General features: G+C 45.7%; 1 protein-coding gene across 2 annotated transcripts; it reads left to right on the top strand.

Moving 5' to 3' along the window:
• Positions 1 to 180: 180 nt before the first annotated feature.
• Positions 181 to 22986, top strand: LOC119646985 (ATP-dependent DNA/RNA helicase DHX36). 2 transcript variants are annotated; one of them, XM_038047697.1, is made up of 17 exons: positions 181 to 207; positions 3793 to 3923; positions 3982 to 4113; positions 4167 to 4535; positions 4601 to 4770; positions 4822 to 4984; positions 12242 to 12472; positions 12528 to 12942; positions 13010 to 13151; positions 13213 to 13389; positions 13454 to 13632; positions 21806 to 22019; positions 22080 to 22193; positions 22256 to 22375; positions 22442 to 22597; positions 22655 to 22783; positions 22843 to 22986. In XM_038047697.1, exons 2-17 carry the CDS (start codon positions 3831 to 3833, stop codon positions 22919 to 22921), a joined length of 2883 nt encoding a protein of 960 aa, XP_037903625.1. In that variant the 5' UTR covers positions 181 to 207; positions 3793 to 3830; the 3' UTR covers positions 22922 to 22986. The 2 variants fall into 2 exon arrangements, with proteins under 2 accessions (XP_037903625.1, XP_037903624.1); XM_038047696.1 differs by lacking the exon at positions 181 to 207 and adding an exon at positions 328 to 471.
• Positions 22987 to 24128: the final 1142 nt, after the last annotated feature.

Raw genomic sequence — 24128 nt, 5'->3', positions numbered from 1 at the left:
CCGCCTCTGAACCGCTGGGCATACACTTGAATTTAACTGAAAGAAAATAGAGTCATTCACAATGGTCGCGATGGAAGGTGACGGTTGGGCCCGAATTGAAAGAATTTAGAGCGGATTTGGAAAAGGGACTTCTCCATTGTTCCCTACTAGCGTGCTAAATATATTTAAATCTTTCTGGAAATCAACTTTATCGAAGCTATCTGGAGAGTATGGAAACCTAAAATGATTTTATGAAGTCTTTTCCGTCTCTGAAACCTGGAGCGGAGGAATTGAACGTACTTATCGATTCGAACCCTTTTAACCCGGTAGTGGTCAATCAGTTGTCAATACGTCTGGACTTATTGTTGATAGTTTGTTTATGAGAACGGATTTATAATCATTGGCTCGTTCTAGCGTTTCCTTAATGAAGTAGTTGTAAATGTTTGAGAGTGAAATCTTGTTTAAAACATATACATTTTAGCAAACAATAAGGTAAGCAGTCGAAAACGAATCAAATCTTTTCTACCCAACTTTTAATTTCATTTCGGAAGATGACTTGGTTTTCAAATTCTTCTTTTTCTTCAGCCTTTGTCCCGTTCACAAGCGGGGTCGGCTCGTCGTGATCGGCTTCGCCATTTGACTCTATCGAATGCCTGATCTGAGTGCAATCTCGAGGCTTTCAAATCCCCATCTGGCGTATCAAGCCACCGTTGTTTAGGTCTGCCTTTTGGTCGTTTACCATCGACTTCGATGTTCAGACCAATCTTGGCACGAATTGCGTGACCATACCATCGAAGTCGTCTCTCTCGCAACTTTTCCACGATCGGTGCAACCCCATAACGATGGCGGATATCCTCATTTCGGATGTGATCTAAACGTGTGACGCCACTAGTCCAATGCAACATCTTCGTTTCCATTACCCCAAGACGCCATTCATTGTCTTTTATAGTCGGCCAACACTCAGAATCATAGAGGGCGACAGGACGGACGACATTGCGGTAAATTTTAGATTTGAGACGTTCGTTGATACGTCGATCTCAAAGAACACCAGTTGTGGAACGCCACTTCATCCAGGTTGCGTTAATGCGTGAAGCAATTTCATAACGCAGTTCTCCATCGGCTGATAGTGTTGACCCGAGGTATTTAAATCGCTCAGTTCTGGGCAGATCACTGCCGCGTGATTGTGCCTTTTTCATGGGAATCGGTCGTCAAAAATTCAGTTTCTTTTAAATTCAATCTGAGGCCGTGTTGTATGAGGCGATCATTCCATTTTTGGACAAGTTGCTCGAGGTAATTTTTGCTATCAGATGCTAGGAAAACATCATCTGCATAAAGCAATGTGTAGGGCGCTGGACGTTGAATGTCTCGTGTGACGGTGTCCATAACAAGAACAAAGAGGAGTGGTGAGAGGGCGCTTCCTTGATGAACACCAACAGAGACACGAAGCGGTTTTGATACATCCGCCATACTTCGAACTTTACTTTTCGGATCGTGGTAGAGCAATTGAACCCAGCGCACGAGTTCTTCTGGCACGAAGTGTTGTCGTAACGCAAACCAGATGAGTTCGTGTGGCACACGGTCAAACACTTTCTCTAGATCCAGAAAAGCAATGTAAAGAGGGCGATGCTTCTCACGGTGTTTCTCCATGAGTAACCGCGCAGCGTGTATTGCATCAGTAGTTCCGCAGTTCTTGACAAATCCGGCTTGATTCACGGTTATTTCAACGATTTCGCGAATACGGTTGTCCAGAATACGTTCCAAAATCTTCATGGTATGGGAAAGTAACCGAATCGGACGGTAATTTGAACATTCTGCTGGACTACCTTTCTTTTTCCATATTGGAACAGTGGTACTTTCTTGCCAGTCAGATGGTGTTCTTCCTTCCTTAATAACCCGGTTAAAGAATTCACTGAGCCACAGTATTGGGCCCCAGCTCTTCACTTTCCAAAGCTCAGATGCGATGTCGTCAGGGCCTGTTGCTTTCCCCGATTTCATTTGTTTTATTGCCTCCTCGATTTCAGTTGCGCTGACTGGTGGAACTGCTCCAAATGTCAACAATGATTGTGGAAGTGGAGGATGAGCAAATTCTTCAGTTGAAATCTGCTCGAAGTATTCTCGCCATCTATCTGTTGCGGCTCGACGGTTGGTAAGCAAAGTACCGTTCTTGTCATTAACGCAACAGAAGTGTTCGATATCCTGTGTAACGTACACAGGCGGTTACGGCTTTTAGCAAGTCTATGCAGATCTCTCTCGCTATCCCGAGTGTCCAGTTTATCGTAAAGATTTTTGAAATGGTTCGCTCGGGTGACAGCGACCGCTTTCTTTGCTTCCCGGTTCGCATTCTTATAAATTTGCAGTTAGCAGGCGTTTTATCGTCGAGAAATTTGTGGTAGAGGCGTTTCTTTTCACGAACCTTCATTTCAACATCATCATTTCAAAGCCAAGTATCTCGGTTGATGTACCGCTTACCCGGCTTGGTGACCCCGAGGGTTGCAGAGGCCGCTTTGTGGATCGTGTCTTTCATTTGGTTCCATGATTCTTCCACATTCGTAATGGGCAGCAATCGTATGAGTGAGATCGTTTCTTCTTTTTTCTCACCAAATCGTCCTCGTGAGTGTTCCTCACGCTGTTTTATCGGTGGTTTAATTCACAGGACGGCAATCAACGGTCGATGTTGAGGTGCAATGGTCTCATAGGGAACGACTTTGCAATCAGTGACGGTGGTAAAATGTTGGCGTCTTATGAGAATATAGTCGATTTGCGTTTTACTGTTCCCACTATAAAATGTAGGAAGATGAGACAATCCTTTGGTAAACCATATATTCATAAGTACAAGGTCATGGTTGTCCGCAAAATTGATTATACGCTCGCCACCCTCATTGTGCGCTCCGAACCCCTTTCCCCCATGGCACCTGTTACCGTCTGCCTTTTCACCCACATGACCATTAAGGTCGCCGGCAAGGATTATATAATCGTCAGCAGGCACGTGACAAGTCTTTTCATCGAGAAGTTGCCAGAAGGCATCTTTCTCGGCATCAGGTCGACCTGTCTGTGGTGCATACACGGTGAAGAAATGAATAGTGCGATCAGCTGATATAATGGTGAGCTTCATCAGCCGATCATCAAATCGTTCGACTTCTTTAATGGCATCACGGAAATCCTCTGAGATGGCAATGCCAACACCATATTGAGTGTGTGGGTTACAAAAATAGAGAAGTTTGTAGCCATTTTTACACCGTTCGCGTTCAATGTCGCAGCTTTTGGCACCTGACCATCGGGTTTCTTGCAGAGCGCAGATATCAATGCGCCTTTTCCGAAGGGCTCTTGTGAGTTCCTCGGTCTTTCCAGTTAGGGTACCAACATTTAGCGTGCAGACACGTATTTGTTTTGTTCGGACTAACTTGCTTACGTCCTGACGCCATACATGCGTCAAGAACCCTTGCCCATTTCTCGACAGGACCGGGGCCCGTCCTGCTGGCTCGGCTTAAGACTCAATCCGATCATCTTGTTTGTAACGACATTGTATGCATTTTCTTGGTCGACCTGTCGCGGGGCCTGTCACCAAGAGAGATCAGGTAGGATTTGGCATAGTAGAATAACTCCAACTATACTCTATTTATCTCTTTCCCTGATCTCAGCATTTTATTTTTGTTTTACTGAGGATAGTACAGAGTACGTTGCCTCAAACCCTCCTCCTTTACCTGGGCTTGGGACCAGCATACTATGTTAATAGCATGGCGGAGTTCTTGGTTTTCAAATTGATTTTTTAAATTAAACCCTGCATCTCCTTACATAGTTTCATGATCATTTCAGTTGGAAAATCCCAACCAACCTCCGACTCGAACATAACCATGGAAAGCAACAACGATGAACCGCGGCGTTTGGATGGAAGAACAGTTTCCGGTCTGCAGCAGGCACTTAGAGAGCAAGCAATACGAGCAATGGTAAATGATATATTAAAACTGTTGCCTGCATATTTCATATGTCCTTAAATATCCTTAGAACCGCGGTGGCCGTTCACATCACGGTCGAGGTGGCGGCAGGCATCGCGGAAGACCGCCAGGACTCCGGGGCAGGGAAATCGGCATGTTTTATAGGCAACGCGCCATGGAACGGGAGCAGCAGGAAGAACTTGTAAGAAGGCTTGATCTTCCCCCAAGCAATCCCTCAATCATTCACCTTTTCAGGAATCCTTCGTCCTTCTACAACCGGAAATCATAGTCAAAGTGCAAAAAATGCTCAGCGAGTATGATAGCGCTTCCACGTCTACATTTCGTTCGGAATTCGAAAATTATTTCAAATCAATTCGATCGACAAGTTTTGAACAGAATATGAAGGAGAAACTGTTGGAATCGTGCGTAGAACAGGATGACAGGCTCGATGAAAAGATGATGATCGAATATGATGAGATGATGGACAATTTGAAGTTCCAAGAAAACATGATCACTCGCGAGAAGTTACCAGTTAACACGAAGAAAGAGGAAATACTCAATGCCATTGCTTCAAATCAGGTTGTTCTCATATCAGGCGACACAGGTTGCGGTAAAACAACTCAGGTTCGACATAACTTACCGCGTTACCCATTACAATTACAAATTCATCCATTCAATGTTGACTTCAGGTCCCTCAATATGTCCTGGACTCGTATCTCTCCTCCGGGAAGGCATCCCTTTGCAAAATCTTCTGTACGCAGCCTCGTCGGATTTCGGCAATCACAGTCGCTGAGCGTGTGGCCTGGGAACGAGCGCAACATTTAGGAGAGTCAGTTGGCTACCAGATCCGTTTGCAAAGGTAAAAAGTCTGAAATTTGGACGAATCCATTTTAATATGATTTGTTTTCAGTGTCCTTCCGCATGAGCGAGGATCCATAACGTACTGTACGACGGGAATACTTCTAAAACGACTGGAGTCTGACCCACTTTTGAACGGTATATCACATATTTTTCTTGATGAAGTGCATGAGAGAGACGTGAATACAGATGTGGTTATGGGTCTCCTGAAAGAGGTGTGTATTACGGTAAAATAATTTAAATTTTGTTTAGGAAAATGCGGGGTTCTGAGTCCGAGAGCCACTTGACGGTGGATGGGACCAGTTGGGTAACAATTTACTTCCACCGTTGGTGGTCCACGGACGACTCAGCCTTGGAGTTTGTCCAGTGCAGAGGCAACTCATCAGAGGAAAAATAATATTTTGTGCGGCGATAGTGCTATAATTTTTAGCCACAAGACAAAGGAAAGTAGACGCAATAACGCAGGCCGAAAAAAGATCATTTGAAATATGTTAGCACGAGCACCGAAGGGAAGGGAGGAGGGGGATTAGTCCAGCCAAACATGCGATATCTAATGTAATTGGCACTGGCGTTTTATTGATAAAAATGCCTTGTACAAGGCGGGGCAAAAGTAATCACCTCATTCCTTTTTTTTCCTCACAAGCGGGGTCGGCCCGTCGTGATCAGTTTCGTCATTTGGCTCTATCGAATGCCTGATCTGGATGCAATTTCGAGGTTTTTAAATCCCCATCCCGCGTACCAAGCCACCCTTGTTGCCGGATATTTGGTCGTTTACCATCGACTTCGATGTTCAGACCAATTTTGGCAAGTGAATTCTCGTTAGCACGAATTGCGTGACCATACCATCGAAGACGCCTCTCTCGCAATTTTTCCACATTCGGTGCAACCGCATAACGATCTCGGATATCCTCATTTCGGATTCTTCCCAGAATTTCGGGTGACATTTTCTCGCATCCTCGGCGAATATTGTCTTGGGGGGGCTTCAAGAGTCTGAGGCTTGTTGACTTAACCCCGCGGCTCCAAAAAAAAACCCATAAAAAGAAGTTTGGAACGGTTAAATCGGGTGATCTCACCCGCCAGTGCAAATCATCAAAACGAGAGATTAAGCGACCCGGAAATGCTTCCTTCAGAATATCGATTGTGGCTCGAATAGCGTGCGCCATTGCACCGTCCTGTTGGAGCCACATGTTCTCCAGTCCCAATTCATTTCATTGAGGAAGAAAAAATTCGGTAATTATGGCTCTGTAAGGCGCGCCGTCCATAGCCATCATTTGGCCCGCGGCGTTATCAAAGAAAAATAGCCCGATGACTCCTCCAGCGTATACAGCACACTATACTAAAACGTCTGCAAAGACTAGTATATCCTTAAGTGACCACTTCATTGTAGATAACATGCCTACCAGAAAGGCAAATCCACCAAGGTAGCAATCCATGAACTAACGGTAAAAATTGAGAATTGTCCGATAAAGAACACGCCTTAGACGCATTTATGGACATCGAAGGCACCTTCAATTATGCCTAATTCGCAGCGAATTGCAACGCGCCAGGCAGCATGGAAGTGACCCGCTTTTAATCAGTTGGATTTTTCACATGCTAAATTGGAGAAAGATCGGTCGGACAGAAGCCTATTGAGGCAGGGTGTCTTAGGGATTGCCCACAGGGAGGAGTTCTCTCTCCTTGCTGTGGCTTCTGGAGGGCACAAAGGTCTTAACACAAACGTTTGCGGACGACCTAGCCGTAATAATTATCGGCAAGTTTCCAGGCACAGTATGTGATCGCCTGAATGCAACACTGCATGTAAACCACAGTTTGTGCCTCCATAATGCATTCACGGTGAACGCTAGGAAGACTGGACTAGTTTTGTTCACTAGGAATGGCAGGTCGGGTAGCTACCCGCTACCCATCTTAGCGGGGGTGGAAATCCAGCTGATACAAATAGTCAAATATTTAGGAGTACATCTCGACTCCAAATTAACGAGATTGCTGTGGGTGTCGACCTCCGTTGTCATGTGTCGGGACGGTGGAGTCGGCCGCAGCTTCGAAATCGTGTCTCTGAGCAGACGCAGCATACCGGAGTCGCTTAACTCTGCTCTAATGTCCGGCACAAGGTCGGCGGAGAGGCGCAGATTCTCTCCGTACACCAACTCCGCGGGGTTGGCCGTGAAATCCTCTCGGTGGGCTGTGCGAAGGCCGAGGGGAACGAAAGGCAAGGACTGCGACCACCTCGGATCGTCGGGAGCCATTAAGGCCATTGGATTGTAGATGGTACGCAGTAGCCTGTGCCGTTTGAAGACAACGAGCTTGCCTAACTCCGAAAAAAGAGTAGACTCAAACTTCATTCCCTGGTCCGTGATGATTACGGCTGATACTCTACATCGCGGGAACCACTTTCGACAAGGGCCTCGGCACATGATTGTGCCGTAATGTCAGTCAGATGTATTGTTTCAGGCCACCGCGTAAACCTGTCGTCTTGATTCCTGGGTGTGCAAGATCGTGTATTGCGTGAAATACTTCCCTGGCCTGGGTCCCTTATCTGAGGTCTCGTAGAGTAAATAGGAGTTTGACCCGAATGTAGGAAATTCCTTGAAGTTGTATTTGGAATTTAACCTCAGGGTCTGAAGCTCCGCGTATTTCTGTATAATCGAATGCGGCTGGGACTGCGATCTTCGAGATTCGAGACAAAGCGTCTGTAACAACGTTGTCTTTTCCAGACACGTGTTGAATATCAGAAGTGAACTGGCCGATAAAACTCAATTGCCGAAGTTGGCAAGGGGATGCTTTGCCGGGCTTTTGTTTAAGCGCAAAAGTAAGGGGCTTGTGGTCCGCAAACACGGTGAACGGCCTGCCCTCAAGGGAGAAACGCAAGAATTTGATAGAGAGGTACGCGGCTCACGATCGTGGTGCTGTAGTTACACTGAGCAGGGTTGAGTTGCTTAAAAAAAAGACCGTTGGTGGAGAGCGGCGCCTACCGCTGTGTCTGAGGCATTAACAAACACAGCTAGGGCTGCATCTGGTTGAGGAAATGTCAGCAGTGTTGTATCAACAAGCTATTGTTTGACCGTCTCAAACGCCTGGACGGCTTTCGTAGACCATGCAACTTCGCAGGAGTCTTTGGTTTTGGGCCCAGACAAGTAAGCGTTTAGGATCGCTTGGTGATGAGCGGCCTTGGGCAGAAACGGCGATAGAAGTTTAACATGCCCAAGAACTTTCACAGATCCTCCACCGTGGTTAGCACTTTCAACCTTGTCTGGGTCTGGTTGGATTCCGTCAGGGGTAATCATGCGACCGAGAAATTTCATTTACTTCCGTAGAAATATGCATTTTTCAATGTTTAGAACGAGCCCGGTCTCAAGGAGACGTTGAAAAATGCACTCGAGATGGTCTAAGTGCTCAGATACGGAAGAAGAAGCGATCAAAACACCATCCATTTATACGAATCAGTAGGTTAGGTAGTTTTGCAGGACAAAGTGGATGAATCTGTGGAATGTCTGCGCAGCGTTGCACAAGCCGAAAGTCATCCTGGTGAGCTCGAAGAGTCCGAAAAATGTGCAGATAACCGTTTTCGGTATGTTTTCGGGTGCGCCAGGGATTTGATGACACGCCTTGGCTAGATCCAAGGTCGTGGAAATACGACAGTTTGAAAGTTATTGCGGATCATGGATGAGTGAAATAGGGTATCGGTCGGGAATTAGCTGAGCGTTCAGACGCCTCCATTCGCCGTTTGGCTTAGGGACCAAATGAAGTGGAGATGACCAACAACTATTGGAAGGTCTACAAATACCCTGTTTCATGAGATCATTGATCATCTTTCTTTGCAATAGCTAGCTGCTAGGGTGATAGGGGACACAACTTTGAAAAGATCGGGGAGCCGGTAGTGTTGATGTGGTGCCGCACATGATGCTTAGCCGGCTGAGAGAAACGACTTTAAGTAGTGATGTTGCGACATTTTCGGAGGAGTCCGCGAATGCGATGGTCGGCAATGTCCTCGTAAACAATGGAAACAGTGTTGTTTGCACAGGTGGAACGACTTTACAGAGGTTGGGGGTCTATTAAGGCTTTGTTCTGCAGGTCCATCAACAGTCCATAGTGACATAGGAAGCCTGCGTATAAAATGGGGGTGTTAATGTCCACTAAAAACCTAGCGGGCCTAGTTTTTTGTTGTATTCAAATTGCATCCGGTGGTACATTTATTCGCTCGAGCTCCGAGTTTACACTGGTACCAACAAATCGTGGGGGCCGATGAGGATTCCGGCGTTTGACTATTCGTACGCCGTTTCGAGAAATAGACCTTGACTGTGACTGCGATCGAGATCTACCTCCCGAACGCGAAGCACTTACAGCCGCCGTAAGTTTGCAATCTGCGTCAACCATAGTCGCCACCATTGTCTCCAGGTGCTCCACTTCTCGACATGTGTCTTTAGAGTCTTGCACGAGCACAGGGCGTGCGTATACCTCGTGAACTTTGTCCGCTGTGGCGAAAAATTCCTCCAGCAACCCCGAGTCCGCGCTGGCCAAGATGCTCTCCAGGCGCCGCTGCAACCAGAGCATTTTCAAAAGCTCTGAGCGGACTTTATCCTCACACAGCTGCCTCATTTCTCGAAGCAGCTGGCTGGGAGTACGGTCGCCCAGCGTCAGCTCGTTCAGTAAGGGATTCAGCTTCGCTTCTTCGCTCACTGATAGCCGGCATATGAGCTGCTCCTTTAGCCTGTCGTAGCAGCCGTCCTCCAACACATTCGCAACTAATCCAATGGTCTTCTGGTCGAGACCGATAAGGGCATGGTTAAAACGCGAAACTACCTCGCCGAATTACGCCGCCAAAAGGAAGGCACCTTGAGTGCGACCGCTGCCAAAGGGGGAATCGCGCTTTCCGCGAGTTTCTCTTCCCGAGATATGTGGCGCTAGTGAGTGAAGCTGAGGCAGAACACCGAAACGATACCCGAAGTGCGAATTGGGACATCTTTTTCTCAGTTTTCCCACGGTTACTGCTTCCGCTCTTTTGAGTTGGCCACGCGCTACAGATAGCAAGCCTATTATTATCATTATATTATTAAGACATACTTATGGCTGATTCATCTCCAGTGCAAACGGCTTCCAGTATTCATAGATCTTAACACTTTTTTTGCTGTCTCTCTGTCAAACACATTTTGAATTTTGCCAGACTGACCAGATACGCCGCAACAAATGAAAATTCTCCAACAACAAGCATTCACCCCAATAGCCCAAAAGGAGAATATCCTTGCCATTTAACCAAATCATCCTTCCGTTGAAGATAAAGCTGGGGAAACAGGGTTTAGACGTCGTCCTCAGCTGCAGGAACAGCCGCCTCAAAACTCTTCTGAGACTAACCAAGTACCCAATATACCAAAGGGCTAAATCTGGGATATAGAAAATTTCCTGCGCCCCCAGTTTTGCCGGAACAGTTCTGCTGCTGCCAAAATAAAGGCGCATATCCCAACCTAAAATATGGCTACTTTTAGAAGCTGAGATAATTCTTCTTTCGGATTTTCTGAAAACAGTCTGATCCTGCCGCTCTAAATTCCCCAGGTTCTTCCACAAGGATTTTCGCCTGCTGACAGGAATTCAAATTTTTGCATTTTAACGTCAAATGCTGGGTCTGCTTCTACTCTTGTAGATTCGAGGGCAGTTTTTTCTAGTCCTCGAAACAGTTGTTAAATTCGATTTTGCCTGTAGGGCCTTCTTCGATGCGGTTTGAATCTCCTCAATCGAGTCAAAACGATGTCCACGAAGTGGCAATTCCAATTTGGGGAACAGCTAGAAGTCAGAAGGAGCTAAATCAGACGAATAGGGACACCGCAGTTGGCCTATGCATTGATATTTATATGAAAAAGTCACGGAGAACCAAATCGTATAAGAAGGTGCATTATCGTTTGTTCGGTACCAAACGAGATGTGACGCGTCTGAAGCCTGATTGGTCCTTCAAAATCGATTGAATTGAGCCAAATGATACGTTGGTGATGTCAACAAAGTCTATGATTGACAAGTTACAATTTTTGAGCACTAAATCCTTGATCTGATTGACGTGGTTCGCATCGGTAGATGTGGAAGGACGCTCATCGTCCTCAACGGGTTCTCTGCCTTCTTTGTGCAATTTGTACCAACCAAAAAACTGGGAAATTTCAATTCAATTATGTTACTACTTTTTGATAACATTAGTATGTCCTCGCCTGGTAGATGGCCATCCTTTTTCCGAGAGGTTGAGTCGATCTGTACTCCTAAATAGTTCACTGGTTTTAACAACTTTATCTTGTATTCGTTCTCGAATCAATCATTCTTTTACCGCCAGCTCTCAAAGCCTAGCGATTTTTTTATGGTGTCCTTAGTTTTCGTCCAATTGTTGACGGTGTCATTTGAGGATTCATGTAGGTATAAATTTATTTCCTTTGCTAGAAATAACATGTATTTCCGCTTGATTGAATTTTTTGAGAGGTCTTTTTTTTGCCATGAGATGTAGACAGGCTCATCGAGAAGGGGAGGAAAAGGGAGTTATTACCTAATCCCGGACGTTTCTTGAGAAGCCGGAGTAGAGACTTGAACTAAGTTAGATTGATTGTGCAATTTCTGTGGGAGACGAGGGCGTACATAATATTCACCGTGGTTCCCTATTTTCCCTCTTTTTTACGACACGGATAAGTTTTTTTCGAAATAATAATGATCCGAATCGCAATTAATGCCTCGAAACATACGGACATCGTGTATACTAGCAGCCCTTCATTCTAGGATCAATATTTAATTGATTTGGTTAAAGGTTTGGCAGTTAGTCCTTTGGTATGGGAAACATGTCGAGTTACAAAGGGAAAATCAGCGAGACCATGCCTGTTATTATTTTTCTCTCTATAAAGATTATAGCCTCCCGTTGTTCCCTGGAGTATTATCTCACGTTGAAAGCCAGAAAAGAAAAATTATCTCCGAGTCAGACTGAAAGAGCATTGGAAGGACACTGTCTTCCTGATTGATGGGATCGTATTGAAACTTGGCTGGAGACTTAATTACTGAACAAGGATAGTCGGGGAACAGCTACACTGGGAGCGCTTTGATCCCTCACGCTTCATTACTCAAAAAAACAACGTGTCTATTCCGATGCGTGGGTCCGCACCGGATTCTAAAATATACGTTAAATAGGATTTCGCGACGGCCTATCGAATGATAAACAGAACGCGAACTAAATGGGAAAATATAAAGAGACATCCTCAAAGTGAATAACTGGCCTGAGGATGTCAAGAAAGGGTGGGAACCTCAGAGGCCGCGCCTCATACAAGATCTGAGGCGGAAGAGACAATAATTGAGACGGTGATCCGTCGTGGATCTTTCCCTCCTTGATTGCGGCACTCGGGTCCGGAGACTTACGGCTCCACGCGGCGGTCGAGCCGTTTTTTTTTTCTTTTCCTTTCTATTTTCCCATTTAGTTCCATTCTTATCATTACACATTTCATGCAAGGGGTCTTGTTTTCCAGATCATATCTCATCGACCGGATTTAAAAGTGATTCTCATGAGTGCCACATTCAACACAAGCACTTTCTCAGCATATTTCAATAATTGTACAAATATCGAGGTACAAGGAACTCTGTTTCCTGTAACAGAATTTTATTTGGAGGATGTTTTAGAAGAGACGAAATTCGCAAACTTCCCTGAGGAAGTTCAACGCAAACGTCCGAAATGGGAGAAATACCGCAACAAGTATAAGGTAAGATTCATGTGCTTCAATCGGAGGAAATTGCACAAAACTAAACTATTTACAGCAAAGCGATTCATTGGACGACTACACCAGCTTCATTGAACCATACGCTCGATCGGTTCAAGACAAATACTCGAAATTCGTAATTGAAGGGATCAAGAATCCTAATTCAGAAAAAATCAATGTGGACTTGTTAACTGCTCTAATTTTTCATATTTCATTTAACAAACCTGCAGGAGCGATTTTAGTTTTCCTGCCAGGCTACGAAGCGATATCCAAATTACACACTTCAATAACTAATTCCAAGTTTTATTCCGCGGAAAAGTTCAAAGTTTATGCTTTACACTCCATGATGCCAACTGCTGATCAGAAATCTGTTTTCTCAAGACCACCGGAAAATGTTCGAAAAGTTATAATTTCCACGAATATTGCCGAAACATCGATAACCATCGATGATGTTGTTTATGTGATTAATTCAGGTGGTTACTTGTTAAATATATCGAAATTTTATGATAATTGCGAAGGAAATTACAATTTGTGCTCAAGGTAAATCAAAAATGACAAATTATAATCCTGAAACGAAGCTTCAAACTCTTGAGGAAGTTTGGACGACATTGGCCAATAATAAGCAAAGGAGAGGACGAGCAGGTCGTGTTCAACCAGGAATTTGCTATCATTTGTTCACGAGGTAAGAATGTAGGATAGTTCCATGCCCACTGATTTCCAGCTGTCTCTTTTCTTTTTGTTAGAGCTCGCGAATTTACAATGGATGCTCTTCCGACACCAGAAATTCTCCGAACTAGGCTAGAGTCGGTCATACTTAACTTAAAAATGCTACGAATTCATGACGTCGCTCAGTTCCTTAGAAAGCTTGTATCTGTGCCTGACGATTCTGTCGTGCAAACAAGTATTGCATTGCTTAAAAGGTTTCTATCTTGCCGTTCGGCTGATTTATTTATGCCTTTAATAATGCTTCCTCAAACTTTTCAGATTAAACGCTCTTGATGAACGCGAATTTATTACTCCGCTCGGTCTTCACTTAGCCCGTTTACCAATCGATCCACAAATCGGAAAAATGATCCTCCTGGCTGCGCTATTTAAATGTGTGGATCCCATAACTTCTGTTGCAGCAAATTTATCCTTCAAGGACCCATTCTATAGGCCACTGGGTAAGTTAACCGGTTCTACATTACATTCTTCGAAGCACAGTTAACATAATCTTGGCGGATGCCCGCTTTTACCTAATACTATCACTAAGAGTCAAACATTTGGGCTCGAACGATCCTATCTATTTAAAAATGTATTAGGGCTCTAGTGGCAGACTGTGTGAGAGGCCCAGGACGTCTAGTGGAGTGGACATAGCTCTAACCTCTCCCTTCGCCAGTCGATTGCCCCCTCTCAAACTACTCTGAATCCGCCCTACCATGTCGTTCACTGCATTCCAGTTCTCCTGGCACCCAAGCGTTTTCCCAATTATATTTTCCGGTGCTAGTGTTCCTCTCAATGTCTCCTCTAGACTCTCCCTTTCCTTTGCAAATCTAGGACATCCGTTGTCCTAGAAAACATGCTCCCAGTCTTCCGGAATACCGTGGGTGAGCTGCCCAGTTGAATCCTATAGAGGTATTAACGGCAACCGCCATGTCCCGTGAGAAACTGCGTGAGATCATAGCTTATCTAACCATGTGTTCTCTGCGTCCACACTTTGGTGCTGGGAATCAATCTGTGGGTCCATCGACCCTTTGTCGCCCGTTCCTACCCTTGCTGCCACCTGCTCAACGATCCCTTTCGACGTTTGGAGTCCATCGCGAGCATCATCCTTACCAGGGCCATATTAACATTGGACGCTTTAGTGAGAACATGTCGTAAATGCTACTTGAAATTCAGCCTCGCATCTATCATCGCTCCAAGGTATTTGATTGCTGGTTTTGGAGTTATACTTCTCCAATCTGATACTGACAATGGTTCCCTTACGCCGCTTCATAATAAGTGCCCCCTTTATTTTATTCTCCACAAGGACAAGACCTGCATTTTTCAGCCAATTCTTTATAACACTGACTGCTTCGGATGAATATAATTCCACATCCGCCAGATCTTTTGCAACAACAATCCCCGCTATGTCATCGGCGTAACCCACTGGTGTGACCTCGCTAGCAACTGGGACGTTGAGGACATCATTATACATGATGTTCCACAATAGCGATCCCAGAACAGAGACCTGCTGAACACCCGCGGAGATAATGTCGTACCAGAGCCTTCTATCTGTCAAATAACTTTCTCATCAGGGGTATCTCTTCATAGGAATAGGCTATGTTGAAGCTACCCAGAAAATAACGGTAGTTTGATACGCTGGATGGGAATTTAAAAGCCTCGCGATTGCATCCAAATCAGGGATTTGATAGAACCAAATGGCGAAACCGATCATGATGAGCCGACCCCGCTTGTGAACGAGACAAAAGTTAAAAAAAAAGATAGGAATCGAGACTGATCGGAAGAGTCCGAAAAAAAGTAAGTAGTCGAAGTAAGACCTTTGAGAGAAAATTCAAAAGTAAAAATTATTCGGGCCGCCTTATTAGCCGTGCATGGGAAGATCGGAAACACCTTCCCAAAATAAGGCAATAAAGAAAACGATAAAAAGTTTAGAAGCGTTAAAAGGAAGGAAGCCTCACTGAAGAAAATTGTGTGGATGAAAATACCCGCCAAATGCAGGAGTTTATAACGATAATAATAATCGTTGGCGCAACAATCCATATTAGATCAGGGCCTTGAAGTGTGTTCGAGCACTTCATTCAAGACCGTAACGGTACACTACAGTATATTGCAGGAGACAATGTGGTCAGCATTGCGCTCGCCCGAGATTATTACCGTGATTTGACTCAGGTACTCATTCACAGCTGAGTTGACTGGTATCCGACGTCAAACCACGATACAAATCGCACTGCCACCAGTGAGATTTGAACTGCGACCTTCCGTACGACCGCCTTTTGCTCTAACCACTCAGCTATCCGGACGGATAACGATAGCTCTAATTTTTTATTGAGGATGCTGGGGGTCCTAAGTCCGTACCCACTTGGTGACGGACCGGACCACTTGGGAAGCAACTTACTTCCTCTTTTATAGTCCACGGACTCCTCTTTTTTGAGTTAAACTCAAGTTTTCAAAAACGGTTTCGTCCAGGGCAGAGGCAACTCATCAGTTGCTTCCCGAGTGGTCCGATCCGTCACCAAGTGGGTGTGGAGTTAGGAATCCCAGCATCGTCAACAAAAAATTTACTTCGGCTTTGTTTAGGTCTGGACTTATGACGGATTTCACTTGAATACAATTCGTACCCATTACGTGTTTGCGATTATATTTAAATGGAACGATTTACTTTCGGGCACGCTGCTCCCAGGGCAGAGGTGAAGCAGTGTCTGATGAGTTGCCTCTGCCCTGGACGAAACCGTCAGTCAGCTTTTTCGTTCTTTTTTGATAGCTCTAAGCAGGTAGGAATACAAGAAGCCTGTACTCGAAAGTCTTGAATGAAAATCAGAAAAAAAAACAATAGACAAAGATAAATACTTCGAAAGGCTGTTCGGACGAACGCAAGAAAGCTATTTCACAGAATATTTAAAAATAGAATGTTATGGTGGCGTTATTTATTTACAAACCGTATTGGAATTATGGTGGTTCCACTTAAGTGAAAAATGCGTCGGGCAACGCAAGAGTATGGACAGCCACTCAAAAAAGTAAGGAAGCTTTCTTCAAATTAATTGTTGGGGGCCTCAACGCGTTGGGGCGGCTTCCAGTCATCGATGCGTTCCTGGTTTGACTTCACCCCACTCAGAGGATTGAAAGATCGATCCTTCAAGTTAAGTGTACTCAGCCCGCAATGTGCCTTACAAACAACTGCAAGTAAGGGACTAGCCTGATCTTTGCTTTAAAAATAAGTGTATAGCGAGTCCACTGGGCAGTAATATTGTACCGCAACGTCAACTGCGCCTCTGTCTTCGATTCATCCGCTCCACGGCAGAATTTCGGTAACGCATTTAAAATTTAGTCATAGTAGTCCGTATCCACCACTGGACGTTTTCCTGATCGGTCTTCGTCTAGGGCAATATTCCAAATACATATGTCAGTGAAAGGATAACGAATACATTTAATGCGCTTATTTTATTGCTCCCTGAAAGATATGATTTCAGCACCAGCTTCACACATCGGCTTCCGGTGGTAGATTATCAACAATATCTGGCGTTTCCGACGTCGCAGGGTAAAAATTCTTGCATGTCGTGAATCTGGGTCGCCTCCCCTTTCGAACGAGACATCCCCGGAAGAAATCCAACGATTTTGAATTTTTGACCATTTTCACGACCCGGGGTACGTGGAGATTTTCAATTTTCTTCGATTTTAACCAGCGCCTCTGACGGTAGATAAGTCATGGTATTCAATCTGGACGGTTTCAGTCTGTCGAGGTTTAGGTGTGGTCTTGCTTTACATAAAATCTGAAAGGGTTGTCGCAGATGTTGGAGGTGGTGCTTGTGGTCGTTTGAAATGATCATACCAATCGGTAGTATCATCCAGGAAACGACGGCGTGTGAGGCTTCCATGCCACGGAGAGGCCCCAGGCGCGACAAGCCTTCTATGTACTGGTGGACGGCGGAAATTGCCGACCTACGGAAGGAGTGTCATAAGCTCCGCCATTTGGCACAACGTTTGTACGCCAACGAGGAGGCATGTGCCATAAAGGCACAATATAGATCAGCAAAAAGGAGACTCCGAAGCGCTATAAATAAAAGCAAAGCTCGCGGCTGGCAAAATCTTGTTAATGAAGTGAATGATGACCCGTGGGGACTTGGCTATAAGCTTGTCACTCGGAAAATCGGGGCTCTGCGGAAGCCCTGCATATTGAGCACCGACCAGATGGACCGCATTGTGCGAGCATTGTTCCCCAGACACCCTGTACGGGTTGATGTGAATAGCGCGGAAAGCGTCGTGGATTGCCCCCTTTTCACAATGGGAGAACTCGAAGAAGCGGTTCTCACTATGAAAAACAGGAAGGCGCCAGGCCCTGATGGCATCCCGGCGGAAGTTTACAAACTGGTGTTCCGCCAACGGCCAGAATTGCTGCTCGAAGCGTTCAACGCGTGCTTGAAGGAGGGCATTTTTCCTTGTCGCTGGAAAGTGGCCAGACTCGCGTTGATCAGTAAGGGTAAAGGAGACCCGGAGCTCCCGTCTGCATACCGACCGCTGTGTATGCTTGACACGGCCGGAAAAGTTCTCAAGAAGCTCATCAGGGGTAGACTCGCTGAAGCGATCTGTGCTGCCGGGGACTTATCCGTAAGGCAGTTCGGGTTCAGAACAGGGAAATCTACAGTGGATGCTGTTATGGAGGTCGTAGATGCGTTTAATCGAGCCGGGGCACACAGCCGCCGATCTTGACGGATAGTGCTCCTCATAACGCTTGATGTCAGAAATGCCTTCAATTCCGTAAGATGGACAGATATGCTAGGCACACTAGAGAACTCCTTTCACGTGCCAAGCTATCTCTTGCGGATATTGAGGGATTATCTGAAAGACCGCTCCCTGTTCTATGAGACGCTAGAGGGCCAGAGAAGGATGAAATCACGTCGGGAGTAGCGCAGGGATCCATCCTAGGGCCGGACCTCTGGAACGCTTCCTACGATAGTCTGCTGAGAGTCGATATGCCCGAAGAGTCGCGCCTGGTCGGTTATGCAGACGACGTTGCGGCACTTGTTGCCGGACGCACTGTTGAACAGGCGCAAAGCAGACTTGGCATATTGATGCGACGGGTAAGCGGATGGATGACTGCTCACGGTTTCAACCTTGCGCTGGAAAAAACCGAAATAGTCATCCTGACCAGAAGGAGGATCCCGACCTTGCATCCCATATCGATCGGCGAGTTGACTATAGAGTCAAAACCAGCGATTAAATACCTTGGTTTAATGCTCGACTCGAAGATGAGCTTCTTCGAGCAAATCAAAGCAGCCGCGGACAGGGCTGCAGCAGGAGTCGCGGCCTTGAGTCGGCTAATGGCGAATGTCGGGGGCCCTATATCAACTAGGAGACGTCTCCTCATAGGAGCAACGTAGTCCGTCCTTCTCTATGGTGCGGAGGTATGGGCTGACGCCCTTGACAAGGAGGTGCATCGTAAACGCCTCGCTCAAGTGCAGAGGCGGGGAGCTTTGCGAGTGGCGTCTGCTTATCGCCTCCGAACCGGCTGTGATGGTGATTGCGGGAGTGATCCCCGTTGCCCTCCTTGCCAAGGAGCGCAAAGCTATCTATCGCCGTAAGGGCGAAAACTTAAGAGAAGTGGTTGCCCGTGAAGAATGTCAACGCACCCTTAACGAGTGGCAACTTTCTTGGCAAAATGAGCCAAGGGGCAAGTAGACTACGCGGCTCATCGACAAATTAGACCCATGGTTGAACAGAAAGCACGGTGAGATTGATTACTTCCTTACCCAACTTCTAAGTGGGCATGGAGGTTTTCAATCTTACCTGGACAGCGTTGGGAAGGCGCGATCTCCTGATTGTGTGTTCTGCAATAGAGTGGCGGATGACGCTGAACACACCTTTTTCTCTTGCGAGAGGTGGGACGGCCTCCGCCAGCAGCTTTATGCAGACACAGGGGAGCTCTCTCCAGACAACATTGTGCGAGAGATGCTGAAGAGCGCTGGCAGCTGGAATCGTATTGCGCATTATGTTCGGGCTCTTCTTACTACGAAGAAGATTGAACTCGACCGGCAGAGGGATCGGACGGTAAGGGGTTCCCTGAACTAACAACTCCCTTCCTCCCCTCCCCTCCCGTTGGTGAAAGGAATTCCCTGACTTGAAGGCTCCCAAAGCCGGGAGAGCGGGAGGGCTAGCCGGAAGTAAGGTGTCAAACGGTTCCAGGCTAGTTCTCTGATGACAGGGAGGTGTTTAGTTGGTAGTCCGCCAGCGTGCTGTGGCGGGAGTCCAACACTCTGTGCGTAAACGCATTCACCTACCCTACTCCCAAAAAAAAAATCATCCAAGAAGCATCTCCCGAATGGACCGTCGCGCAGAAGATAGTCCATTGTACGTTGAAAAGACTGAATCACCTTGTGTTGGCTCATCGAAGAGCGTGTAATTTCAAAGGGGCCGAATGGGATCGTGATAGCCTTGGCAGAAAACTTGGCCTCTGATCTTTTGAAGTAGGTTCTCTACGATCGATAGTGGGTACTGATCCGAGATAGTACAGGCATTTAGGCGTCTGTAATCCTCGGCAACTCGCAGAGAACCGTCTGGTTTCGGGACGAGATAGAGCGAGCTGGTCCACTGACTGCATTAGGGGCACACGATACCCTGAATTGCTCCTTAGCTGCTTTTAGACTGGCACCGACGAGCCTAACCGGTGGGTCCTTGGTGTGGATCTCATGCTAAACGGGAAGATCGGGTAAGGAGATGGTAGTGTTGTGTGGCGAGAATATATCGCTGTACTCATTTATCAACGTTGAGTATCGGACGCCTAGTTCGACAGACAGGTGTGTCGTCCTGAGAAACTATAAAAATGCTGTGAATGACTGCCGGAACTATTAAATTGCGCAATCACAATTGTCTTCAGTAGCTTTGCACTGATGAAGGGGGTAAGTCGCTCCCGAAATATATATTTATAGTAGTTTGGAGGAAGCTACTTTTTGTCTATTAATTTTAAGCTGCCAGCGCTTTTTTTTCCTTTGACATCATTCAGCGTGTTATGCGCCAGAAAATCGCCCGGGGGAAGATCGACGCAATCCTAGACTAAGCGTTAATACTTGCGAACCAAAGGTGTGAATTGGTGAGGCGTTGGCTGCCGGAGCGTAGGTTGCTATCGCTGAAAATCTTCTTTTTCTTCAGCCTTTGTCCCGTTCACAAGCGGGGTCGGCTCGTCGTGATCGGCTTCGCCATTTGGCTTTATCGAATGCCTGATTTGGGTGCAATCTCGAGGCTTTCAAATCCCCATCCAGTGTATCAAGCCGCCGTTGCTTAGGTCTGCCTTTTGGTCGTTTACCATCGACTTGGCAAGTGAATTCTCGTTTGCACGAATTGCGTGACCATACCACCGAAGACGACTCTCTCGCAACTTTTCCACGATCGGTGCAACCCCATAACGATCGCGGATATCCTCATTGCGGATGTGATCTAAACGTGTGACGCCACTAGTCCAACGTAGCATCTTCGTCTCCATTACCGCAAGACGCCGTTTATTGTCTTTTATGGTCGGCCAACACTCAGAACCATAGAGACCGACTGGACGGACGACATTGCGGTAAACTTTAGATTTGAGACGTTCGTTGATACGTCGATCACAAAGGACACCAGTTGTGGAACGCCACTTCATCCAGGTTGCGTTAATGCGTGAAGCAATTTCATAACGCAGCTCTCCATTGGCTGATAGCGTTGACCCGAGGTATTTAAATCGTTCAGTTCTGTGCAAATCACTGCCGCTGACAGTGATTGTGCCTGTTTCATGGGGATCGGTCTGATCACTGAAAATGCTTTCTTTTAATAAAAGATTTCGAAATTAGCGAGAAAACTGATCCTAAATCGATGAGGAACCTTATGTATGTAGACAAATTGAAAGTGTGCACACGATTTTCCGGTGGAAGCGCGGTATTGATGCGGTGAAATCAACACCAATCCGAATTGACGACTGGTGTGTTGCAAGGGGTACGTTGACGACTAGTTGCCCTGCTTCGAAAACGGTTGTGGGTGGTTCGAATCTGCAGCTCGTATCTGCAAGCTCTTTCTTGTAAGGGAGATGAGTTGCGCTGTGCTGACACGAAGGGCGGCCAAGTCCTGAACAACTAGGTCTGTTTCGGTGGAGCACGAGGACTTCGTCGAAGATGCTGGTATTACAGATGTCGACGGTGTTCTGACCGCCGAAACAGAGGGATCCATCGTGAGCGTGGCTTGTTCATCCTGGCTCGAGGCTTTTAACACTTAAAAGTCAGTTAATGCTCGGTGGGGGCATGTGCAATCATTTGACTGGGGAAGACGCGCTTCTGTAATTACTTCCGCGGCATACGTCCGCATTTGTCGCAGGAGATGTGAAGGCTTTTATCGCCGAGAGCTAGCTCTGTAGAGAGTCTATGCAATGGTCCGCCAAATCGGTGAAACGATCGTGGGTAGCGACCTTTAGATGCTCATACTTTCTGATAGCCAGAGGAGCAAGGAGCACGTTTGGGGTCTGCTTCCTGGTTGGGCAACAGTGTCGACCGAGAAAACCGGTCGAGGCTTAAGCTGTTGCTTGCGTCACAGATCAGGCTCCACATAAGTTACCCTTTCCTTTATATGTAGATACATAGATAAATCTCGGAACTCGAAACTTGAAATTATTCTTTGTTCCAGGCAAGGAAAAACTTGTTGATGACATTCGTGTAAAATTTTCAAAAGATACAAAGAGTGACCACTTGATGGCTGCTAATGTTATTACTGAATACAGAGAGGAGAAGCGAAAAGGCAACGAGAGATCGTTCTGCTATGATAATTTCCTTAGTATATCGACATTGAATCAATTGGAAAAAATGAAAGGACAATTCACTGATTTACTCATGGAAGCCAGGTAAAAGTCTGTTCTCTGTTTTGGTTTTCATAAAATAGACAAATGTTTTTTTCTTTATAGATTTCTTGAAAGCTCAGATCCGACGGATCCGAAAAATAATTATAATTCATCAAACTTAGATTTACTAAGATCAATAATATCAGCAGGACTATATCCAAATGTCGCTAAAGTGAGGTAAATTCCCATATCAGCTACTTGTTACCTTTCATGCCAACTTTATCTGTTCCGTATTTCAGGAGAGTGAAAATCTGTAAAAGGAGAGTAGATCCTCGAATGGACATAATCACTCCGGAGGATGGTAGAGTGTCCTTCCATCCTTCTTCGATCAACAGCAAACAAACAGGTTTCGAGTACAAGTAAGCTGAATCAATAGACCTCGAATTTTCGTCCCACAGGTGACCTTCCTTTTCCATCCTTTCCAGATTTTTCGCTTATTTTATGAAGCAAAAATCAACCGCTATATATTTATTCGACACAACAATGATAAATCCACGGGCGCTTTTGATTTTCGGCGACGGAGAGGGTGCAGGATTTGATCAACTTGGAAACCATTTTATATTATTGGGTGACAGTTTTCGGTGAAATTATTCTTAAGAGTCCTTTTTTAAAATGATTAATGACTGTCTTTTGTGCAGATTTCGTACCAATCGTGTCTCGGCAGAAGTGATTTTGAAATTACGAGAAAAGTTTGATGAATTGTTACAAAAGAAAGCGATAAATCCCGGACCAGTAGATCCGGAAAGCGAGGATGCCTTGCTATTGGGGTAAGTAATGCTAAATTGGAGTATTTGGACTATTGGCATCGTTTTTTGATAATTCACAGTGCAATTACTGAAGTATTGAATGCTGGTCGATTTAGTGGTCACCCGGACTATTCTTCAGATGAAGGAAATGTGATGTGATTTTAAGGAATGAAATGTAATTTATTGGAAAAAATATTGCATACTTTCATTTACTTTGGTTTTAATTTGATTTCCATTGAATAAATCCAACGTAAGTGGAAGATTATCAAGTTTTTGTGGAAAATTTATTTAAGTGTTGCCAAATTGTACAGGAAAGTTGTGACCTTGAGCCACAAATTAGTATCTGCACGTCAAATATGACCCACAACAGCAATATTTCCAAGTCATAGCAGTGCTACCACCGCGGTATGAAACCGAAGTCCACGAAATAATTTTAGAGTCGGCGACAGGTAACTCATACAGCCTCTTACGCGAACAACTAATAAAGTGATTGAGTGCTAGCGCGGATGAGAAAACAAGGCAGCTCCTGGAGAACACTCCCATGGGTGACGAGCAACTCTCCCAGTTCCTCCGCCGATTACTATGTCTCGGCGGTACGAAAGTTCTTGAGCTGCTAATGCATAGGGTAGGACACTTACCATCTACTTTTCAACCAATTATGGCGACGGTTGATGACCGGTCATTACAAACTGCGGCCGACGTAGCTGGCAAAATCTACGCTGCATTTTTTTCGACACCATGCCTCGCAGAAGCAACGTTAGGTTTACAAACACAATCGCCTTCAGCAGCAGAAACACGCTTAACAAAGTTGGTTCAGCAATTGTTAAGCCAATTCGGGGAGCTGCAAGCAGAGATACGCGCAGTTAAACGGCAGATTCATTCCGTGCATTCATCCAGACGAAAATCTCAACCTTCTCGGTGAAGGTCGCGTACATAGCGCAGCCCCAAAAATGCTCGCTCCGAGGGTATATGTTGAAGGTTCAATTCCGGAGCCATCAAATGCACGAAATCATCCAATTGGACTTTGGTGAATGCGAATGGCCCCTTTTCATCTCCTTCACGGCGCCTGTTTATGCCCAACCGAAGTATAAAAACGCAGTTGCCTACAGGCACAGGCGCCGATATAAGCATTATATCGCAAGCATATAAAAAGAGACGTTCCAAGCCAGCCAGGCGAAGCCAACAACATCAGCAACCTCGAACTCCGCAACGATGACGTGACCAAGATATGCAAGCAATGGCGTCAATATCTCAGCGATCGATTCATCAAGGCACGTTGCAAAACGAATTCTCAAAGTGCTGCTGTCTTGAATTTCTTAGACAGTGCTCCTGCGGTAATGATCAGCGCGTCTATTAATAACATCGA

Source organism: Hermetia illucens, chromosome 1 (assembly GCF_905115235.1).
Source record: "Hermetia illucens chromosome 1, iHerIll2.2.curated.20191125, whole genome shotgun sequence".
Taxonomy (NCBI): Eukaryota; Metazoa; Arthropoda; class Insecta; order Diptera; family Stratiomyidae; genus Hermetia; species Hermetia illucens.
This window is presented reverse-complemented; position numbering and strand designations above follow the sequence as displayed.

What these genes read in the sequence shown, in the direction of transcription:
- LOC119646985 (XM_038047697.1), top strand. Translation starts at nt 3,831, where the DNA reads ATGGAAAGCAACAACGATGAACCGCGGCGTTTGGATGGAAGAACAGTT. An exon ending in TTATGGGTCTCCTGAAAGAG is followed by an intron (nt 4,985 to 12,241) that starts GTGTGTATTACG and finishes CTTGTTTTCCAG; the next exon opens with ATCATATCTCATCGACCGGA. An exon ending in TTATTGGGTGACAGTTTTCG is followed by an intron (nt 22,598 to 22,654) that starts GTGAAATTATTC and finishes TCTTTTGTGCAG; the next exon opens with ATTTCGTACCAATCGTGTCT.